Source organism: Myotis myotis, unplaced genomic scaffold (assembly GCF_014108235.1).
Source record: "Myotis myotis isolate mMyoMyo1 unplaced genomic scaffold, mMyoMyo1.p scaffold_m19_p_1, whole genome shotgun sequence".
NCBI classification, from domain to species: Eukaryota; Metazoa; Chordata; class Mammalia; order Chiroptera; family Vespertilionidae; genus Myotis; species Myotis myotis.
Genome location: NW_023416313.1, coordinates 220,539,663 through 220,560,887, shown reverse-complemented (window position 1 = coordinate 220,560,887; position 21,225 = coordinate 220,539,663). Strand labels below are relative to the sequence as shown.

General features: G+C 44.1%; 1 protein-coding gene across 4 annotated transcripts in view; it reads right to left on the bottom strand.

Moving 5' to 3' along the window:
• SETD3 (SET domain containing 3, actin histidine methyltransferase) overlaps window positions 1-20,916 on the bottom strand; it is a 59,627-nt gene extending 38,711 nt beyond the window's left edge. For all 4 annotated transcript variants that reach the window (XR_004968843.1, XM_036317373.1, XM_036317389.1 and 1 more), the window contains exons 1-6: window positions 20,758-20,916; window positions 12,878-12,987; window positions 10,617-10,709; window positions 8,272-8,420; window positions 6,040-6,112; window positions 5,489-5,745 (exon numbers count right to left, since the gene is read on the bottom strand). Coding sequence is in view for 3 of the 4 variants with exons in the window: in XM_036317373.1 (XP_036173266.1) it covers window positions 5,489-5,745; window positions 6,040-6,112; window positions 8,272-8,420; window positions 10,617-10,709; window positions 12,878-12,980 (675 nt within the window). In the remaining variant the exon portion in view is untranslated. The remainder of the gene's footprint in view (window positions 1-5,488; window positions 5,746-6,039; window positions 6,113-8,271; window positions 8,421-10,616; window positions 10,710-12,877; window positions 12,988-20,757) is intronic.
• Window positions 20,917-21,225: the final 309 nt, after the last annotated feature.

Here is a 21,225-nt window from a genome sequence, read left to right as displayed (position 1 = left end):
ATTAATTACCCGCCTGGCACTTAGTTAAGAGGTTTTATTCCCTCCCTAACTTCAGGGGAAAATCCCTACCTGAGGAAACAATCTTTCTCAGAGACCTTGGTTAAAACACATAGTGCCAAGAAGGTGAGCAAACATATTAAGAACAGTATGCCATATATGCCAGGTCCCTTGAAACAGCAAGCATGGACCGGCTCCCAGCACACCTTGACCCACCTGAGTTGGTCCCACAAAGACTCAGCACAGAACACTAATGTACCACAGAAAAAGGCCCCCAGTCAACTCAGATAAATAACCTGAAAATAGAAATCATTCTTTCTCTCCTCCACCCTGGAATCTCTACCCAGTTCCTTTTATCACAACCCAAGGAATAAATCTCGAGTCATGACTCTAACACAGCCGTGGGCAAACTATGGCCCGCAGGCCGGATCCGGCCCGCTTGAAATGAATAAAACTATTGAAAAAAAAGACCGTACCCTTTTATGTAATGATGTTTACTTTGAATTTATATTAGTTCACACAAACACTCCATCCATGCTTTTGTTCCGGCCCTCCGGTCCAATTTAAGAACCCATTGTGGCCCTCGAGTCAAAAAGTTTGCCCACCCCTGGTCTAACACCTCCAGGCAATTCCATGGGCGTTCTCTCCCCCTCCGCCTGCCCGCTGCCTCTGCTCCTTTCCCCCACCCCTCGGTCAGGAGAAGATGTGACCCTGCCATGAAGCTCCAGAGAACGAACAGAATGTCCCGGACAGAACACATTCACCTCAAGGGGAAAACTGAAGTGGGAAGGAGGTCAGGAGAATGGTGTCTGAGAATCAGTATCCACAGCCAGACTTTCAACTTTGTACTATGTTTGCAACGTTTTTGGGAGTCTAAAAGGTATTTCAAAATAAAAAGTTAAAAAAAAATCTTGCATCTCCAGCAATACTAGTCCCTGTCCCCAGGTGTGCTACCTTGCACTTGAGAGACAATAAACACTAGTTGAATAAACAATCAAGAGGATACGATGGGTTAAAAACAGAAAGACAGTAAATGCAAGGTCAGGAGGAGGCGGTGGGCTGGTTCATCTGGGAAGGAGACTCTGACATTGGTTTCTAGGCAGAGTCTCTGCTGACTACAAAGACACTCCCCCCGCGGCGCTACCTGGGAAGACAATGTGGAAAACCACCTTACAAAAACTGCCACCAGAGGAGATGCAGTCACAGAAATGCACTGCACGTTGCTCCTCCCAGTGCCGCTCAAGTCCACATCTACACACACATCTACAACAGCTTCAGATGCTGACTCACAGTGCCCGAGTCTCAGGGTATTGGGATCTTTAAAGTATGCTAATGCCCGGAGGTCTTTATTCCACCTGGATGCTCATTCCTAAGGCCTTGTGTGTGATCAGACTTCTATATGTAGATGTGAGCATCAGGAAAAAGCCATCTCTGGCAAGTTACCTCCTGTGCTGCTCTGTCACAAGGAGAACACAAAAATGGGAGAAGTGACTGCTTGTATTCAGCCACAACCGCTCCACGTCTTCCTCTGCCTCTTGGTGGCCCTGTTTTCAGCAGGTTGTGAGTATGCCTACTCCAATCTTCTGCCATGACAGCCTGGTAGGAGAAGCTGCCTGTTCAAGGAGAACAGCCAACTTGACTGCCTACTCCACTGCCTGAAGCGTGAGGCAGGACACGGGGACACTGCTGCAATGGCTGCAGCCTTGAAGTGACATTCACAGTCAATGGATAAACGAGTCTCTCCATCCGCATGCCTTCCCCTGCACCTCTCAAACTGTTTGACCAACACCAAAGAGGAAACACAAGTAAAGTGGGACAAATCACTTCAATTATGAGGTCCATGGAAAACAGCAACTTTATAGCTATGCCGCTATTCTGTCAAACCCTGGCCACTCGCATTCACTTAGAGAGCACCATGCTCAAGCTCATCAGCACAGAAAATGTGCGGGTCCCTGCGAGCCTTTAATGTTTGGACAAGCTGGCATCCCACGTGGCAGGGCCTGGTCCATTAGATGGGATTATCAATGAAATGAGCAGTTCATTCCCAGGATCTCATTTCCTTTTCACTGATGTGAATGAAAAATATCTGGACTAGCATTCATCTATGGTAAGTCAAGTCAAACCTGATATAACCTGTTTCACTTTCACACAAATACATTACTTCAGAGCTGGGTTGAAGTCAAATCCTACTTTTCCACTAATTTCTACCACAAAACTGACCATTTCCAGGCAAAACACCCAACTTGGAGCTGAACTCTGGAATGACCTAATCTGCTAGGAGTATTTTTATGGGTTTAATACTCCAAAGCAGTTGTAAATGCCATTAAACTGTCTTCTGCTGTTAACCCTGTCTTCTCCCCTGGTTTCCCTTTCACAAATTGACAGCAATGTTACCACTTAGGGCTGTCGATGCACACTCGCCTTTCCCAGAATCTGGCTGAACCACATTTCTAAATTTAGCTTTGGGTGTCAACATTCCTCAACCGTTAAGCTACAGTATGAAGTTTCACCAGCAGGTGCTTCATGTACAAGGTACAGTAGTCAGTCCTCAACGTTGTGGATGGGTTCTGTGACTTTAAGCAAAATGACATGTAAGGAAACCAACCTTACCATGGGCCAAGTGATATGAACAAGAGTTAAATTCCTGTGGCATCTCAACAAGACTATGCACACTGAATACAATAGTTATCAGGACCTGCTTGAGGCTTCTGGATACACACATACTATCATCTGTTTAACACCTAAAGGACTCACTGTATACTATCTCAATAAGATTACAACATAAATACAATATAAAAATCATAAGAAAACCATAAGACCCAAGCCCCTGTTACCACCAGGAGACCAGCAGAGGCCCAGAAAGACTGCTTTATATTTTGGGGTTTTTTCCCACTGGGGAAAAAAAAATTATACAAATTCATTAAAAGATAGCAAAGAATACCCAAGAATGAGATAATTCAGTGTAGTTAACAAAAATTTCAATAAGGTTTCTGTGATATACAACAAAGTAATCCTAACATTTAGATGGAACAGCAAATGGCAAATAATTGTTGCAATGATTTTGAAGAACAAGATTGGGAGACTTGCCAGGAAAGATTGTTTAAGAAAATGTGGTAAAGCAAGTTAAAGACAGAAAATAATCTGAACTAGCAAGTGGCCACTAAAAGGCCTTTGACTAAAGAAATATGCTGGGAAGAAAGAACATAGGAAATTCTTTTTCTAGTTTATAGGCAACAGAGAGAAAGAGAAACACTGGATAAAAAATGCCATACAGAGAAATCTCTCTGAAGAAACTGCTAATCAGTGGACATTAGTGCCAGTGCTTCTTCTCGTTTGGAATAAAAATCCTAAAAGTCTAAAGCAAGATATAAGGCTGGACTATGAGCTTTCACCACCATAGACACATGAAACTGAGTCTTGCTCGCTGTCACATGGCTGGTACATCATGAGACAGTGGCCAACAGCCGTGGCTGGCAGACCCCCCAGCCAGCATGAGCTCAGAAGAAAATGAATGGATTTCGGCTCAGATGCACTGCGTGGTGCAGGCCCCAGGAAGATGACTTTAAATGGGAAGTCAAACTAAAAAGAGCAAAATCCAGTTCAAGAATTTGAACCCCAAAATGGTATACAAGTGTTTGTGAGATATGACACGTGCATTTCTCTGAAAAGAGGGTTCCCCGACACTGAAAAAGGTTGAGTCATGATGCAAAAAAAAAAAAAAAAAACCCACTGAAGGCAGGTCACTGTAATGAAACAGTAACTATGGACTGATGTGCCACTACTCACTTTCTCCCTCAGTGATAATGTGCCGATGAAGTGATCCACGGCAAAGAGCAGGGGCCCCACATCTGATCCTGGAAATGTATGAGAGCTATGGCTTGGTGCTAGTGTGAGAAACCTGGTTCTAATAAAACAACGGCAGTACAATGCCAACATCTGTGTTTACTTGGGACGGCTACTAATGACTTGCAGAAGCAATGAGAACATTCTAAAACTAGAAAAACAGCTAGACTCAAAATAGGATGTTTTAAAAACTTTTGCTTAAGTCTGTTTTTCTTTGTAACAGATCCTTATGCAAAATTCTTCTATTCCATAGCCTATACCTTCCTGATGTCACACAGCGCATCCCATTCTGAAACTAAATCACTGGGTAAGAAATTCTCTACAAAGCTAATTATGACGTGCTTCATTTTGTAATGATTCCCTTCTGCTGCCTATTTGTACTATTGTTAAGTGACGGTGACATTGGCTTCTTCTGAGAAAGGACCACACCGGGACTGACACACTGTCGGGGTGACGGCGTTTGCCACATGGGAAGCAGTGCTTCTCCCACTGGAATGTGGGTTCCGGGGCACCCAGTGGCATGTGGGGGTCAGAGGAGAGATGGGGCAGTTTTCCCACAATGCCAATCTGACATTACAGTAAGTCATCACACATGACTTTAGCACACCAACATTTGCATTAATTTTTAAGATTTAAAAACATGAGACCAAAACCCAGCAACAAAACATGAGAGATTTTAACCACTCTGAGCTTGTGATGGGTCATTTATGAATGGGAGTTTCTTAGTAGAAAAGATTAAGAAATACTAACATAAGGTACTGTGGGGACAGGGTGAGAAGCTATTTAAAACAACTGAAAAAATAAGCAAATAAAATAGACAACGTGGCCTGAAGGATCAAAACACAAAATGGTAACACTAATTGAGCATTTCTATTAAGTCCGACTATACTGAGGGCCTCACATAGATCAATGCATTTCATCCGCTCAGCAACTCTGGAGTCAGGCGCTGTATTACCCCATTTTACAGATTAGAGAATGGAAGCACAGAGACTTGCCCAGATGACACAGCTCCAAGTGGTGCTGCAGGAATCTGCACCTGGCCGGCTGGCCCCAGAGCCCTCTCTTCTCAATCACCGCCACACTGGCTGGCGGAGGGTGGCTTCAATCACAGTATCTTTCGAGTGTCTTACAGGAAGCTGTCCTATCAGCCATGGGCCCTGAGACCATGTTCCCAACCTTATGGAGACTTTTATATGACTCTTTTACTTAGGGCTAATTAAAATTAATAAAATATACAGTATACTTTGAAAAAAAACAAATCAGCATTAAAATTTAGTAAATTGTCAATATTTTACAACAAGAACTCACAAATGGACTTTCATTTTCTAGGAAAATTTATACGCCAAGCACTGTGCTATATTTTAGAGGTTTAAATTTTTACTGTAATCTGTTTTCAGAACTCAGTGACTATTAGTCATAATAGTAACAACTGCTGTTTATATTAACACTGGACACTGATGAAGTCAGGTAGTCAAACCATCTTTCATTGACAGTTCTGTGAAAACGGAAACAATGGATTAGAACACCTTACAATGTAAAAAAGCAAACTGTTGATGCGTTCTTACTGAGAGACACAGTGGAACATCTGTGGGATCAGTTACTCCCCCACCCTGTCACACAGACAGGTAGAGAGTGGCCAACAGCTCACCTGGATGACCTTGTAGAAGTAGGCGTACTGCCGAGCTGTGTTCTTATATTGGCTGAAGACATCGTGGACAGCCTGTGTGGACTGCAGAGACCGGACTTCATCTTCCTCAAAGTAGAGAGGGGTGTCGTACTCGCTGGGCAGGGTCTGAATGTAGGGCTGCCAGAAGGAGTTAGGGTCAGCACGCTCACACAGCAGGTGAAAGGCCAGTGTAATATTTCCCATGGCTTGAAGAATTCGGTCTTGAGAATATAAGGGTCCTAGAGTAACCCAGAAGTTAATAGCATAAGTTCCACAACTTCTTTTAAAAGTATTCATTTATATGATTAAAGTTATGGAAACTAAACAATCCTATAACGTTTTAAGTAACTTGCATCTCTCTTTTGACATTCATCTATTATGTCAGATTATAAGCATGGGAAACACCTAACATGAATTACGGGGGAAAGTTCATTAATTGAGAAAACAACCAAATATCCTTAGCTCCACAAAATGAAATTTTATATATTTCTATCATTTTCACTTTGCTTTGAACATTCAGAAATTATTCTCACCCAAAACAGAATTTTTAGCGGATTCAACTGTCATTAGCAATTTCCGTGGAACCCATAAAAATAATTCTTCTGCCTAGAAGGGAAAAAATAAGAAAACAGAATCATGAAAATACAACACACTATAGTCTCTACTCCAATTGTGTCTATGGACAAAAACCCCATCACACATGGACAACTTCAGGGTACATATCAGCACCACATTTTTAGTTCCCAAAAGTACCTCAAATGTAAGCATTTATGGTGCTTTTAAAGAAATGGAAGCTGCTTTAAAATCCTGTCTCCAGTAGAAAAACTATATATACTGAGAAGACAACCACAAGAAACTTCGACTCTAATTTGAAGCAAATATAACAACTTGGGGTAAAGCACAAAGGTGTTTATTTTATTCTTTGTTGTATCTATATTTTTAAGTGCTAAAGACAAAATTTCTACCTCCAGCAAAAACCTGACTCTACCCATGTGAAGGAGAATACCTTACAATGTTTCAAGCTGGAGTAACAGTCCCTATTCTATGTGCCTGTCTTTAAAACATGACAGTTACTAGCAAAAACACAAGCCCACAAGACACATGTTTTGGCAATGAAATGCCTTTTTCAGTATGTTCTGTATGTGTATTTATACAGTACCTTGACCATGGTGATGGTATCATGCAGATGTTTCAACTCAGCAAAATGTATATATTAAACATGTGCAATTTTTTACATATCAGTTTCAATAAAGCTTTTTAAAAAACATGCACTTAGTGACAACCAACCACAGCTAAGGTATTTAGGGCAGCATCCACACTAACGATGCTATTCGTCTGATGCATGAGAAGCATGTGTGATATCTCGTTTACTCTTGCTGTTTACCAACGTCTATTTATCTACTATTTGAATTACGTTTATGTGTGCCTTGTCCCTTACTACAGACTATAAGCAGCATGAAGGAAGGAACCTATGTGTTTTGGAAGCCTGGTATCACATTGTTTGCGGGTAGTTTTTATCGGGCGCTAACAGATGGCGTGGGCCATTTTTGCTAATTTTTTGCGCAAATGGCAATGTTCAGTAAAATTACGATAACTTTAGTTTACGTATTTCTACATTACCCGCATTCTACCGCTAGTCTATAAAAAAAAAAAACGTATTAATACGTGTCCCGCGCTCTACTACACTGGTAGAACGTATAAATACGTAAAACGTATAAACACGTTTCCCACATACAATGTGGTATAATAAGCAAGGTACGTTGGCATACTAGATTATTTAATACACACCTAATAAACCAGTTTAACAATGTATCATCGAAAGGGTAACTACCAGCTGGCCAAAAATGTTGCTAGAAGTTTGAGGGGACCTAATAACACCCACTTCCTCTCCCAAGTTCTGAACCAAATGAGAGAGACCCAAGACTCCAACAGACGTTCACCCAAAATACCACTTACTGAATCCCAGAATTAGACAGACCTCCCACCTAGTTACAGGCAGAACTGGAACCCCAGAGGCCTCCCCACGTGTGGCCGGCCCCTGGAAAACTTAGAGGGTGGAGAGAGCACAGCACAGCGAACGCATGTGGGCAGCAGCTCTCACTGAGAAAGACCAACCCCAGTTCCTTCTCCCAAAATCATCAGAGTACTCCCGTTGAGAGGCAGGAGAGGCAAGAGTGAGAGGCAGGAGAGGCTGCTCCCTCCATCTTTACCAAGAGTAAAGAAAAGCATTTGTCCTTCAGCTGGTGTATATTTCTCTTCTTTTCCTATCAGTCGTGATTTGCTAGTCCAGTAAGTGGTGCCTCCAACCACTCTGTTACCCATTCCAGAAAACTGGTAAGCATCCCCTACACTGCCAAACCCTCAACCCCGCCTCCACCTACATCCAATCAACCAGAGGACCTGGTGTGCTCTGTCAGCAAACCACCTGAACCCACATCCTTCTCTATATTTAAATCTCAGAATCCCTTGGCATGTTCTATGGTCTCCTAACAGAGGCCCAGAAATGTGAGCTGACTTGCCCCCGGTCACTAGTTATGAGCACAGCTCCCAATGAGGATGAGCAGCAAGGGACTGCCTGGAACAGGGGTGGGCGTCAGTTAGAGGACTGCTGCAGCAGGAGGGGCAGTGTTGGCTGCACCCTTTCGCCCTCCCCCACCCACAAGACTCAGAACAAGCCCAAGTATGTCTCCACGTCCTGTGTCCTCTACACGACACAATCCAGACACACTTAGACTCCCCCCCAGACCAACAATTTATAAACTCACCTTGATATCTCTTGTTGCTCTCAAACCAAAGCCCTCTTCTTTGAAATTAACCATTTCAAAACCCTCAACCGAAGCTCCATTTTCAGAGGCCCATTTCATTAGATTAGGAAAGTAATCTTCTCTTTTTCCATCAAAAGTAACAGACAGACCTGTATCAATCCATGTTTTACAAAACAAGAGCTACTTTTAGGACATGTATCATTCATGCTACTCTCAGAAAATAAAAATAAAAACAGACCATAACTAACATAGGAAATAGTAAAGCACTCCAATCTTAAAAAAAAAAAAATCAAAGCTAATCACCAGGTAGTCACAGGACATAGTGACAGGAAAGGTGAATTAAAATCCTAACCTTCCCGTGGGTTACAGAGAAATATTTACAGATCCCAGGTCATATGAATACTGACTGCTAGGTAATATGATGGGAAAGCCCTCACAACTACTACAGATGCATAGAGCAGCTTCCCCTGTAAGTCAGCGTGCCACCTATAATATGCACATTTGCTTTAACAAAATACCCATGAAAACAAAGCTCAGTAGTTCTCACATGCACACAAGAAAATGTGTGTGCCCTGGCCGGGTGGCTCAGTTGATTGGAGCGTTGTCCTGTACATCAAAAGGTTGAAGGTTGGATTTACAGTCATACCCAGTTTGTGGGGTCGGGGCATGTACAGGAAGCAATGGATCGATGTTTCTCTCTCACATTGCTGTTTCTCTCTCTCTCTCTCATTCTAATCTCTCTCTAAAAATCTGTAAACATATCCTCAGTTGAAAATTAAAAATAAATAAGAAAATAAAAATCAAATTAGAAGAAAAAAAAAAGACGTGTAAAGGATGAGCCCTGATCCTAAGAGCACAAAACTGGAGAGCTATGCAACAGAATTCTGTGGAGTAATTTAAAGATGAAAAGCCATGCATAGGAAAAACCATTATTTTTTTGATGAATAAAGGGAGAGGAACAGAAACTTTATTAAACACGAGGAGCAGGGCGTGGAAGTTAGCCCTGTGGTGCTATGGCCGTGTCACCACCATGTAATTGAAGGTCAACTAGAGGTGTGGCGCAGGATCAGGATCCCCTAGCAGGGTGCATTGCCAGGCTAGGTACGCATATCCTTGCTAATTGAAGAAAACTGCTTTTGTTAGGAAAATCTAAGACTTAGAGAACAAATGAGTGCCTGACTTTGGTGTCAGTTGTAGTACAGTCTCTACTCAGAAGACACACAAGATATACAAAACTTTTCAGCCCCGTGTCTGGTGAGTCAGGATTAGCAGTCTACACTTGGTGCAGATAAACACCTCATGAAGGGACCTGTCACCGTGTAGGGTTTGAGACCATCTATCCCAGTGGTTCTCAACCTTCTGGCCCTTTAAATACAGTTCCCCATGTTGTGACCCAACCATAAAATTATTTTCGTTGCTACTTCATAACTGTAATGTTGCTACTATTATGAATCGTAATGTAAATATCTGATATGCAGGATGGTCTTAGGCGACCCCTGTGAAAGGGTCGTTCGACCGCCAAAGGGGTCTCGACCCACAGGTTGAGAACCGCTGAATTCTAACCCGAAGGCTGCATGTTGTAGATGTGCATGGGGAACCATAAAGCTCCTGCTTCAGAGAGCAAATAAACTCTCTTCTGACTCACTTCCGTGACAATAAATAAACAAACAGGGAGCCCAAGTAGGTTTTTCTCATCCTTTTAAAGGCAGGCTACTTATTATGCCTTCTCCTTCCACCTCCCATGTGGTCCTGAATACCAATCTTAACTTTTTGTGCTTTATAGAACAAACACAATAGTAATATTGAATAGGCTTTTTCATCTGATACTTGGCCCCACTGCCAGCCTGGCTGAGAGTCACTCTGATGTCTCCTGAATATACCCTGTAAAACACAGCTTGGGAAACAGAACTACATCCCTTTTTTAATCAAAACATGATTGAGTTCATAATAAATCTTGATAAACATTAACCAATCTGTATATACTCGTGTGTTGGCCATGCACAGCATTACAGACTGACCCCAAACCCTGAAGGAAGCAGGATGGGCAAACAGATTTAAATACATATCTCAGAGAGTAAAGGTAAATGAAAGTTGTGTCATTTTAGCCCCCAGAAACAAACATTTCCCCCCTAAAACTCAATGGTTTTCCCCTCCCAGAGCAGGTGATGGCATCTCAGAAATGAGAGGCTCCGGAGAGTCCCATGTCTCCCAGCCTAGCAGCCCCTCCCTCCACAAGGACCTAGCAGGGAGGATGAATAAACCAGACTGTAACTACTCTCAACACCTTTCTGACCTATGCCAAGTCTCTGCACAATTGTCTTAAAATATCATTCCAGAAAATGTACCTTTTTGCTTTTTCCGTATTTTCTCCACTAGAGACCGGATCTGCACATATTCTTCCCACTCTTTCCCTGGGCCAGGAGCAGGGCTACTGCATTCTGCAACACAAAAGCCACAGTCTCAAACATTTCCTTCCACTTAACCTGTGGTCTTCAGAAGGAGGAGGATTTAGGTTGTTGCTGTTGATTTATTTATTTTTAAAGGACAAAGATACTACAGCTGTGATGATAAACATGAGAAGCATAAATCAGGTATACTTTTCAAAGCATGTAAATCCTCTGACACAATTTAAATGCCACTATTCAACTGTGACTCTAGTACAGCCATGGGCAAACTACGACCTGCGAGCCGGATCCGGCCTTTTGAAATGAATAAAACTAAAAAAAAAAAAAAAGACCATACCCTTTTATGTAATGATGTTTACTTTGAATTTATAATAGTTCACACAAACACTCCATCCATACTTTTGTTCCAGCCCTCCAGTCCAGTTTAAGAACCCATGTAACCCAGTTTGAACCCCAGAGCCAAAAAGTTTGCCCACCCCTGCTCTAGTACCTAAGTGTTTGCACCTGGCTTACATCTATCTCTTTCTTGCTGCTGATACATTTTCCTCAGAACATACTTGTGAACAGGAAAATCTAAAAAGTTATGCTAAAATGCAAAACGCTGCCCTGAAAATTCTTCCAGATGTTAAAAGAAGGTAATATTGAAAGTTAACATTTCTTTCTAGTTAAACCCCGTTACAATGGCTCCCTAAGGGAAATTGGACATAAGGACAATTCATCAACAAACATTTCACATCCATGTGTAAGGCGCTATATTAAGCACTCTGGGGGAGTCACAAAAAGAGCCGGCACAGTCACTGCTATAAAAGAAGCTGAGATTCTACAGCAGGACCAGAACTGAAGGACCAACACCCGAGACCCGGGCAGGCGTTTCGGAAGGCTATGCACAGGGCACCCACCCAACCTGCCAACAGCCCCTTCCTTTTTAAACAAGTGTGTCAGTTTAAAGAGAGAGCCCTTCCCATGCCCCTGCTAAACCTCCTGGCCCCCTTTGTTCTCCAAGGAAAGGAGTGTATGTGGTAAATAATTAACAACAGCTATATGCTGGCTCATAACTATTAAGCCTGACCAGTCTTATACATTTTTCCATCCACAGATACTGGCTGAGGCCCTGGAATACAAGACAGAGCCTGTCCTCAAGCTGCCTCCAGGCTAGTGGGGGAGACAGGCGGTAAGCATTTAGTGCATCACTGCTCTGTGGAAGGCCCACGTTGCTCTTGGGTGGGAGGGGGATTTAAGTGTTCATGGGAGCACTCAGGGAGGGACCCAACCCAGACTTGGCTGCTGCCTGTTTGTCAAGGAGAGAAAACTAAATTTTTATTTGGGGTTTGGGCTGTCACATAATCTATAATAATAAAAGCATAATATGCTAATTAGACAGCCGAACAACCTTTGGGACATCCTTCCGGATGACCTTCTGGAAGAAGCCGGAGCTTCAAGGGCCAAGCCCCTTGCACGAATTTCGTGCATCGGGTCTCTAGTCTAAACATAAGGGGCAAAGAAAATGATACAGATGTAATTGGTTAATAGAGTGACCACAGCTAAATTTGAAATATACATACTACCAATTTAAATTTACAATTAAAAAACAAGTTACTAGTTTATACTAACTTAGTAAAGCAAGATATTTAATTTCCCTGAACCAACAACGCATGACATCAGCATGTGAAAATAATCACTAATCACTGAAAAAGGTGAGCCATCTTCATAAGGAAGCCATGCCAAAGGCTTGCTCTCTGAGAGGCATGCTGCTCGCCCTGGGCTTAAGAGCCCATCACCCACCCTCACGTGCCCTAGCTCACATGGTCCTCATTACACTCCCAAGGTGGTCTTTATTTACTGAGATGAGCACTGAGAGTCAGAGGGGTTCAACTGGTCTGAGGCCACACTATTAAAAACAGTTGAGATTGTTGCTGTCTGCTAATGCCCAGGGAAGCCTACGTCCTGGGAGCCTGTGCCATAGAGATTTCACATTCAGTATGTCAGCCAGGCTTCGTTATAGTTACACGGTCCCCACAAGTAGCAGCAGCTCCATTTTACAGGTGGGGTGATTGTGAGGTAGGAGGTACTGTAACTTGCCCAGGTCACATGGCTAACTTCATGCTTCAGGGGACAGCTGATGTTCCCAAGCAGCACTGCAGATGCAGGAGTACAAACCACACGCCCCACAGAAAGGCGGGAAGGCCAAGAGCACAACTTACTCTGCAGCAGTTCACTAGTCAGGTTCAAGGTTTCCTTTGGTGACACACTTGCTGTAGCACCAGTGCCTGATTTTTGTGTTTTTACTCGACTCTTCTTACCCATTTTCTGACTGCAGAGAAATGAAAAGACAAAGTATTATATTTTCAAAGAACAAAATCAAAAAATAAAACAAACTTTAAAGACGATAAAATGCATTCTCAATTATTATTTAAATCCCTAATATGCAAGTGGCATCTGTAATCAACAACCACTTCTGACCAATATGATTCTTTTACGTATAATCTGTGTAGTGGAAGCGGGTCAGGAAAAATAAGATAAAGTGCATTTAGGGACCTTGCCTGATGGTTGGGGTGGTGGGGAGGGAGAGTACTGGATGCTTATTTAACCCATTTTTACAAAGTATAGTTCACACATACTGAACAGACAGAGATGGAATTCAGCTGCGTGAGGTTTCTTTTTTCAAAAATTCTAAATGCAAAGGATGTATATTTGTATTTTTCTTCAGTTGCTTTCAACTAAACAAAACTAGAATAAACATTTTTGATTACACTTATTTGGCAATTTATCTGAGAAATCTTAGCACAAACCCAGCATCTGCTTTTTTTCAATGCATCCAACTTTACAGCTGGATTGACTGAAGGAGAGCATGGCCCCCTACCTCAGGCACCCAGCTGTAAAACGTGCTTGAAGGGAGTATGAGATCTCCCTTTGTGGAGGAAGAAAAGAATCTCACTAAAATACTTTGCAGGCCATTAGGATCAGATTACTGCATTCTGAATTAAAAGCACAAATTATAGGATGATGGCTTAGGAAAATGAAAGCACTCCCCGATTGAAAAGTATTTAACTGTGTGATGTTTTCTTCTTTCCTACAGGAACTGATAAAGTATATACAGCCTTCACGTTGCATGGTACCATGCTAACTGAAACTAGTGTGTATCAGAAATGTGTTCTCACTTTGCACAGTGGCAGGGACTAACAGTACAGTCAAGCCACACTCATTTTTACCAGTTTAAGTGGCTAACACCTGTCATTCCAATCTCTATCAAAGGGGGTCCTAAAGGGCCACAACTCAAAAGTACCAAGAAGTCAAGGCAAGCAGGCAGGCAAAAAGGTGGAATTAATTTCAACTCAGGAGGTACTTAAGTACAAAGATGAAGGTAGACCTATACATTACATGTAAGTGCCTTGAAATCTTCATACAGAATAATTTGGGCTGTCATACAGATAGAAATAGGTATACGTATATCCAAACTTGATGTTTTAAAAAAATACAGATGTTTCTTGCTATTTTCCACTAATTTACACAATTTTAGAGATACTTAAATTTCTGATTGACTTTTTGATACATTAATGATTTTAGTTTTAAACTGCTGTTGTATTAAGTTGTAAATACACTTAAATTAAAATGAGGTTCCTATTTAAAGGAAGTTGCAAAAAAAATACACCTTTCATAAAGCAAAGAATCATGTGGTATCATGAATACTAGTAATCATTTCCTATACTATCTTTCCGAAAGGGAAAAAGAAAACTGGGAAGTATAAAGGAATAGCTGTATCTATCAAGAAATTACCTTGAAATCACCCACATTTCTCCCATACAGATTCTGGAATTATGGAATTTCACGTTTGGAAGAGACCGTTGGAGTTACCTGTGCTAAGCCTCAACCCCGCAAATGTTTAAAACGACGACGTCTGATGTGATGTAGTAGCTAGCGCTGTCAAAGCGCTTTGCTAACCACTGTCAACTTCCTGTATGAGAGCCCTGAGAGGCAGGGCAGAGCCTGTCATCCCTAACAGGTGCATCAGCTCAGGTTCAAGTGGCAGAAGCAGGCAGAGAGCCAATGTTCTGAGGGGTGTCCTGGCTCCCCACACACCTGCTGCTCCTCACCTCCGAGGTAGTCTCAACCTGGGAGTCCTGTCCTACACTGTTGGAAAATTCACTGTTCCCTTCACCTGTCCCAATTCTGCCTTAAACGAGAAGCCACTCTTTAAATTTTTGAAGACAGCTTTCTGTGCCCTCCAGAGCCTTCTCGTCTCCAGACTTCACATGCCCTCAAGACATACTTCTCAGAAGTGGACAAAGCCACTTAAAAGTATATTGTTCACTGAAGTATAATATATCTAAGTCAACAAAACCTTTCAGATGTGCTCTGAGAGGGGCACAGTGCAGTGGGACTGCTGCCTTCCTGGAACTCAATTCAAGGAAATTTTACTAATATAACTGCAGCTGTAGGTATACTACTGCACTAGCTTTTCTACAAGCCAAGTGAACAAGTGAAGGCATTCCTTCATTCAGTGCACATTCCTTGAGTATCTCATTTGAAATGCAAAGGTGAGTGAGAAGTGGTCCCACAGCCTTTGGGATAAAAATGGTAGTCAACTAAAATCTTTTGTTACATATACTGATCTTCGGCAAGACAGATGTGCTATATTAACTGAGTTTTTGAGCCTAAACACACGTATTCATGCTAACTTTCATGCTGTTTCTAGGCTATTGGAACTATGTCATCCCTGCCACAGAGTCCTCCTGCAGGTCCCCAGCATGACTGCCTTGATCAAAACTGTGTCATTTGGGCATTTACTATATTAGGAGCTGAGGTAAGCATTTTATACAATAGATGAAGATAGAGACTATGCCCACTTTACAGATGTGAAAAGTGAAATTTAGAGAAATTAATTAACTTTATGAAAGGTGACAGACTCAGGTGGTGGCACAGTCTCACAGCACACCTTGATGGCAAACTTTACTGATATTTCATGGATTCGGCTCAAAACCAACCCACTTATAAGGGTCTAAAAGTATGCTGTCATTTCTTAAATTCAAAATAACAGTATTCCCTTAGAGCAGTGGTTCTCAACCTTCTGGCCCTTTAAATACAGTTCCTCATGTTGTGACCCAACCATAAAATTATTTTCGTTGCTACTTCATAACTGTAATGTTGCTACTGTTATGAACCGTAATGTAAATATCTGATATGCAGGATGGTCTTAGGCGACCCCTGTGAAAGGGTCGTTCGACCGCCAAAGGGGTCACGACCCACAGGTTGAGAACTGCTGTCTTAGAGTGAAGGTTTTTCTCTCTTTAGCCTTTAAAAGTATGGGAACATTTTGCTGGCTTGCTCAAATACACAGGAGTGGCCTCAGCTTAAATGTGGAATGGGAGCAAAACTTCCAAATGAGCTTCCGCCCAATCCCGGAGAGCCCACGTTCACCTTTGCAAGGCCACGGTCTTGTCACGGACGGAAAAACTGCAGAAACCACTTCAGTAACCATGACATGGAACGATACTAAAGCATTACACTCAGCAAACGAGAAACCTTATTAGTCATTAGTAAACACGTTATGGTAAAAGCGACATTAATGAGTCTTTTTCAGCACTAATCCTAACCTTCTCTTAATTGTGCTTAACAGAAAACTATTGGTACTAAAGTCATGCCCTTTTACTGAGATTGAAACCTTAAAACCACATAGTCATAGAATTTTTGAGACCTTCTCATGCTCTAACAAATTGTATCCTAAAAGTGGAGAGTGAAACACAGGACGGGGGTAGGTAATAAGCCTAAAATACTGCACATTTATTAAGAGCTCCATGCAGATACCTGATTATTTACGTTCTCTAGACAATTCTCCAGCTCTTCAAAAACAGTGAAAGCATTTCCTCCAGCTCAGTCCCTCTGCCATCCCCTCCCTCTGTACCCATCACTGAGCCCGGGCGTGTGAAATTGTTCTTTTGCTTGATAAACAGTATCCCTCAGATCTCTTTCAAATTTTTCACTTCGGTGTGTCGCACTTGTCTTCCACTGTCAGCTCTTAATTAACTTTCTTTCTTGAGAAAGAATTCTAGTCTTAACTTTGATACTGAATTTTATATTATTTTGAATCATTTTTCTTCCATTCAAACCTATTTCAGTTGAAATGATCAATACGTTACCTTACCTCTTGTTTTGCGATCTGTTTATTTCCAAAACCTGGAGGAAACTCCCCACCTGGAAATCTGTCTACCCAGCTAATCTCGGTTTGAGTTACTGGGTGAACTTAACAACAAAAAGCAGGACTTCTAATCTTGCTAATTGTGCTAATTAAGCTTTTTTCCTTAAACCTAACAAGTAATATATATTTTTTTACAGCTTCAACTCTGGGGAGGGAGGGGAGGCCACATGCTAACCTGACAAGCTCAGGGAAGGCCTGCATGGCAGTTTTGCAAACTTAAAAAGACTTAAAGTAACCACAAAGGATGGTCTGAAATTAAAGCTTTAACTAAAAGCAGTTATGGTGGGTTGCCATGTCCTAGGCCGGTATTTTCCTGACAAGGTCAATTTTTACCTTAACTGAGCCTATTATCTTTTTGCATCTAAGATAACATACCTATGAAATGTAACTTCCCTTTTTCCTCGACCTCTGGGCCACAACCAAATGCCCTGGGCGCCAGGACAGGAGACCATAAATTCCTTCATTGTTAAAGTTATCATGTTAATTGTAGACTGCTAACTATCCTGCACCCACCTAAGTATGTGTCTATCATTTTACTTTTTATCCAATCCCAGAGGTTTCCCCGCTTTGCTTTCTCCCGCCTCTCTAATTTATCACCAGTGGATTTCATGTAACCCACCTACATCCCCTCCTTTAATTGCAATGTATAAAAATAGATTTAAAAAACTGCCATTCTCTGAAGCATTATCCCAATCCGTTGAGATATTGCTTCCCAGCAACTGTCGACAGTTTGGCTCAAATAAACTCACAAAAATTCTTTACAGGTTTGAATGTTTTTACATTAACAACTCCTTTGTAATAGAAAAATGTATTACGTGTATTAATATTTTGTTAGTGTTTTTACTCTGAGAATAAACATGTGATTTAACTATATTTGCAGATCAAAATATTTAACATCTCCAAGTAGGAAAATGAGATTAAAAAAAAATTTCAATGTACAGAAGTCAGTTTTGCCAAGTAAGATACACCTGTAAATGCAACAAAAGTGAAAACCAGCAAAATTCAAAAGCAAGGAATCCTTAGTCTCTCTGATACTCAACTGCTAAATATGACTCAGGATGAATGGATACCCAAGACAAACACTTCTATGATAGTAGCAAGAGAAAAAAGATGCACAGCAAATCAAAATATTGGCCCAAACAGAATGGTAGCTAATTGAGCAAGCAAATAACTGGCCACAAGCAACTTCTATAATAACCTAAGAATACAGATATATTCACTAGGGTGTTGAAAATTTTTACTGCCATTGTAATAAATGGTTATTCCTCTGTGGGGGAACTAAATCTAGGTTCCATTCCCAGGATTTAGGAACAAGGAGAGGAAACTCGCTGAAACTCTTCCTCCCCACTCCCAACAGAAGCACCATGCACAGCAGCCAAGGACAGACAAACCAGTTTCTAAAGATAAAAATCCTTCCAGTGAAAGATAGTCATCAAACTACACGAAAAAAGGGACAATATTATTAGTCACATTTCTAAATGCTACTTCAGATTAGTGATAAGAAAAAGACTTTGTAATTCAAACATTTTAAAGGACTTGAAATACTTCAAACTAAATTGGTATCTAGTAAAAAAGAAAAAAATGTAACCCTAAACTAGCAGATAAGACTTTTTACTCCTACTTTTACTAAAATCCCACACAGCAGGAGCACAGTGCCTGGTTTTCCCTGACTTCAATCATCATCTAGGAGCAAGCCTCAGTTGTGCTAATGTTGATACTTTCCTAGCTGTCATCGCCTTTGTCATTCTCTAGATTTTAAGGAGGCCATTCTCAAAACAAAAACCTTAAGGTGATCTTCAGAATGGAAAAGTATCTGCATACAACCTTCAGTTTCCTCACTTCCCAGTGGCCTCTAAAGGGAAGCTTTAATTGTCATTTAAGATGCGGCCTGAACGTTCACCACAGGAAGAGAAAGAAGCTCCACAATGTTCCTCTCTTCATGACAACCTTAGTGTAAGGCAGAGCAGAATGGGCAGAGCGGGACAGAACTTCCACTTCCACAGCACATGCGGCGTAAATCTCAACCCTTCAGTCCACCGTCACTCCTATCCCAGGAGAAAAGCACTGAGAGCAGTTAGGGTACAGACAGAGGAGAAGCAGTAACCGTTCCACTCCTTCGGGCTGGAGTTTCATTTCAGATAGTAACTTACAGTTACGAATAGCGAGAAAGCAAGGCACACGGGCAGGGGTAGCAGGAGGCTGAACACCGAGGAGGTTTGGGTCTCAATAAAGAGACGGTTCTGTAGCTGTTGGAGAACTCAGCTCTGCACACTACTTTCTTGGGAAAGAGGAAAACTCCTGAACTTGCTGGAACCTGACCAAAATCCCAATCACAGCAGCCCCTGGGACTCACTTGGGAAGGCGGGGCTGCACGCACGGTCGCCACCCGCACAGACAAAATCCATCGCGGCTCGAGACAGTCCGACAAAATATTAACCGCGGAGCGGAAAGCTGCTTTTACTCTCGAGTTCAATGCATTCACGTCAGAGAGCAAGAGAAACCTCCCCGAGATTATTACCGCTTAGTTCAGTTTTGAAGTAACAGTGGGGTCACTTTTGAGAACATGGGGGCGAGGGGGATGTTTACCCCTGGTCACATCCACACGGGCCAGCGCCCACTTCCGAGCCAGGACAAACGCACAGCACCAGACCCCAGCCCGGCTAGGGGCAGCCCGCGGCCACCAGGAGAGCTCTCCGGGGCTTCTTAAAAGCAAAGCTGGCCTGTCGGCACCCTGCAGGGGTGGTTCGGCTCTGGAAACAACGCCGCCTTCGTTTGGGAAAAAAAAAAAGCAAAACTGTACCCTTCGAGCCCGCAGCGTTTCTCAACCTGTGGGTCGCGACCCCTTTGGCGGAGGAACGACCCTTTCACAGGGGTCGCCTAGGACCATCCTGCCTATCAGCTATTTACATGACGATTCAGAACAGTAGCAACATTACCGTTATGAAGTAGCAACGAAAATAATTTTACGGTTGGGCCACCACAGGAGGAACTGTATTTAAAGGGCCAGGAGGTTGAGAACCACTGCTTCAAGGGATCCTAAACCTGTCACCTCATGGCGGGGAGGGAAGCCCCCGCGGCAAGCGGCGCCTGACACGCCACGGGCGGCCTCCTTTCCCCGGGTGGAAACGGGAGAGGCAGAGCTGCACCGCCGGGCTGGAGCCGCGGGGAGGGAGAGTTCCGCGCCGGCATGACAAACTCCACGGCACTGAATTCTTCTCCCTAGTAGGGCACGGAGCGTGTGGAAGATGGCCAGGGCGCGTGGGAAGGGAGATGACCTATTTTCAACCACTGTTTTTATTAACTGGAAAGTGAGGGAGAGACGCGGGGGGTCTGGTCCCCGGGCGCCGGGCCGGCCGGCCCCTGAGGTCGGGAGAGAGAGGAACAGAAAAGCCGCCCAGCCTTCACCCCAGCAGCCGGGGGACGACGGGAAGGAAGGAAGCGAGAGCGAGAGCCGGACGCACGCAGAGCCCAGCCGCCCGGCGCGAGCGAGAGGGGCCTGGGCCCCACCCGGTGGGCGGAGAGGGGCCGGGCGCTCCGGCACCTGCTGCCGCCTCGGGGGGCGGGCGGAGCGGGGACGGCAGCGTGAGGCGCCGGGGAACGACGCGGGGCAGCGGCGAGCGCGCCCAGGCCCCGGCAGGGCCGGAGGGCAAAGGCCAAGCGGCGCCCTCCGACCCCGCCGGAACCCCGCGCCCGCCCGCCCCTCCAGGACCGACGGCGCACACCACCGCCCCGGCACCCCGGGCCCAGAGCTGCGAGCGAGGCGCGGGCTGGACCTCGGCCGAGGGACGCCGGCCGGGGTGGGAGGCAGCCTCGCAGCACTCGGGAGCGACCGCGGGAGTCTGCCCCGCGGCGGGTCGTGCGCGCGGAGGGGACGCCGCCGGCACTCACCTGCCCGCTGGCCCCTTCACGCAGCGGCACCGGTGCCACACTCCGGCCCAAACCCACCGTCCACCTCGACCAAGCCCCAGGCAGCGGCGGCGACAGAGACGGCGGCAGCGGCAGCCGGACGGGAGGGGCGGGACGGCGGCTTGAGACAGCCCCGCCGCCGCGGTCCAACCCGGCTCCGCCCGCCCCCAGGCCCCGCCCCAGGCCGCCGCCGCCGCCGCTCATTGGCCCAAAGCTGAACGCATGGGCGCGGTTCCGCCCCATCGCTCCCCTACCGTTTAGCTCGGGCTCCTCCCCAGCCATTGGGCCTGCCGGCTCCTGGAGCCTCAACTGTCGGCACAGCCCCCTCCGCTCCGGGGCCACAATTGGTGGAACTGTGCCACGCCCGGACGCTGATTGGAAGACTGGCTCTTGGGGCCCCTCCTCTCGCGCCCAAATTCCGTTAGCATGTTCGGTTGCTGCCGAACTTCC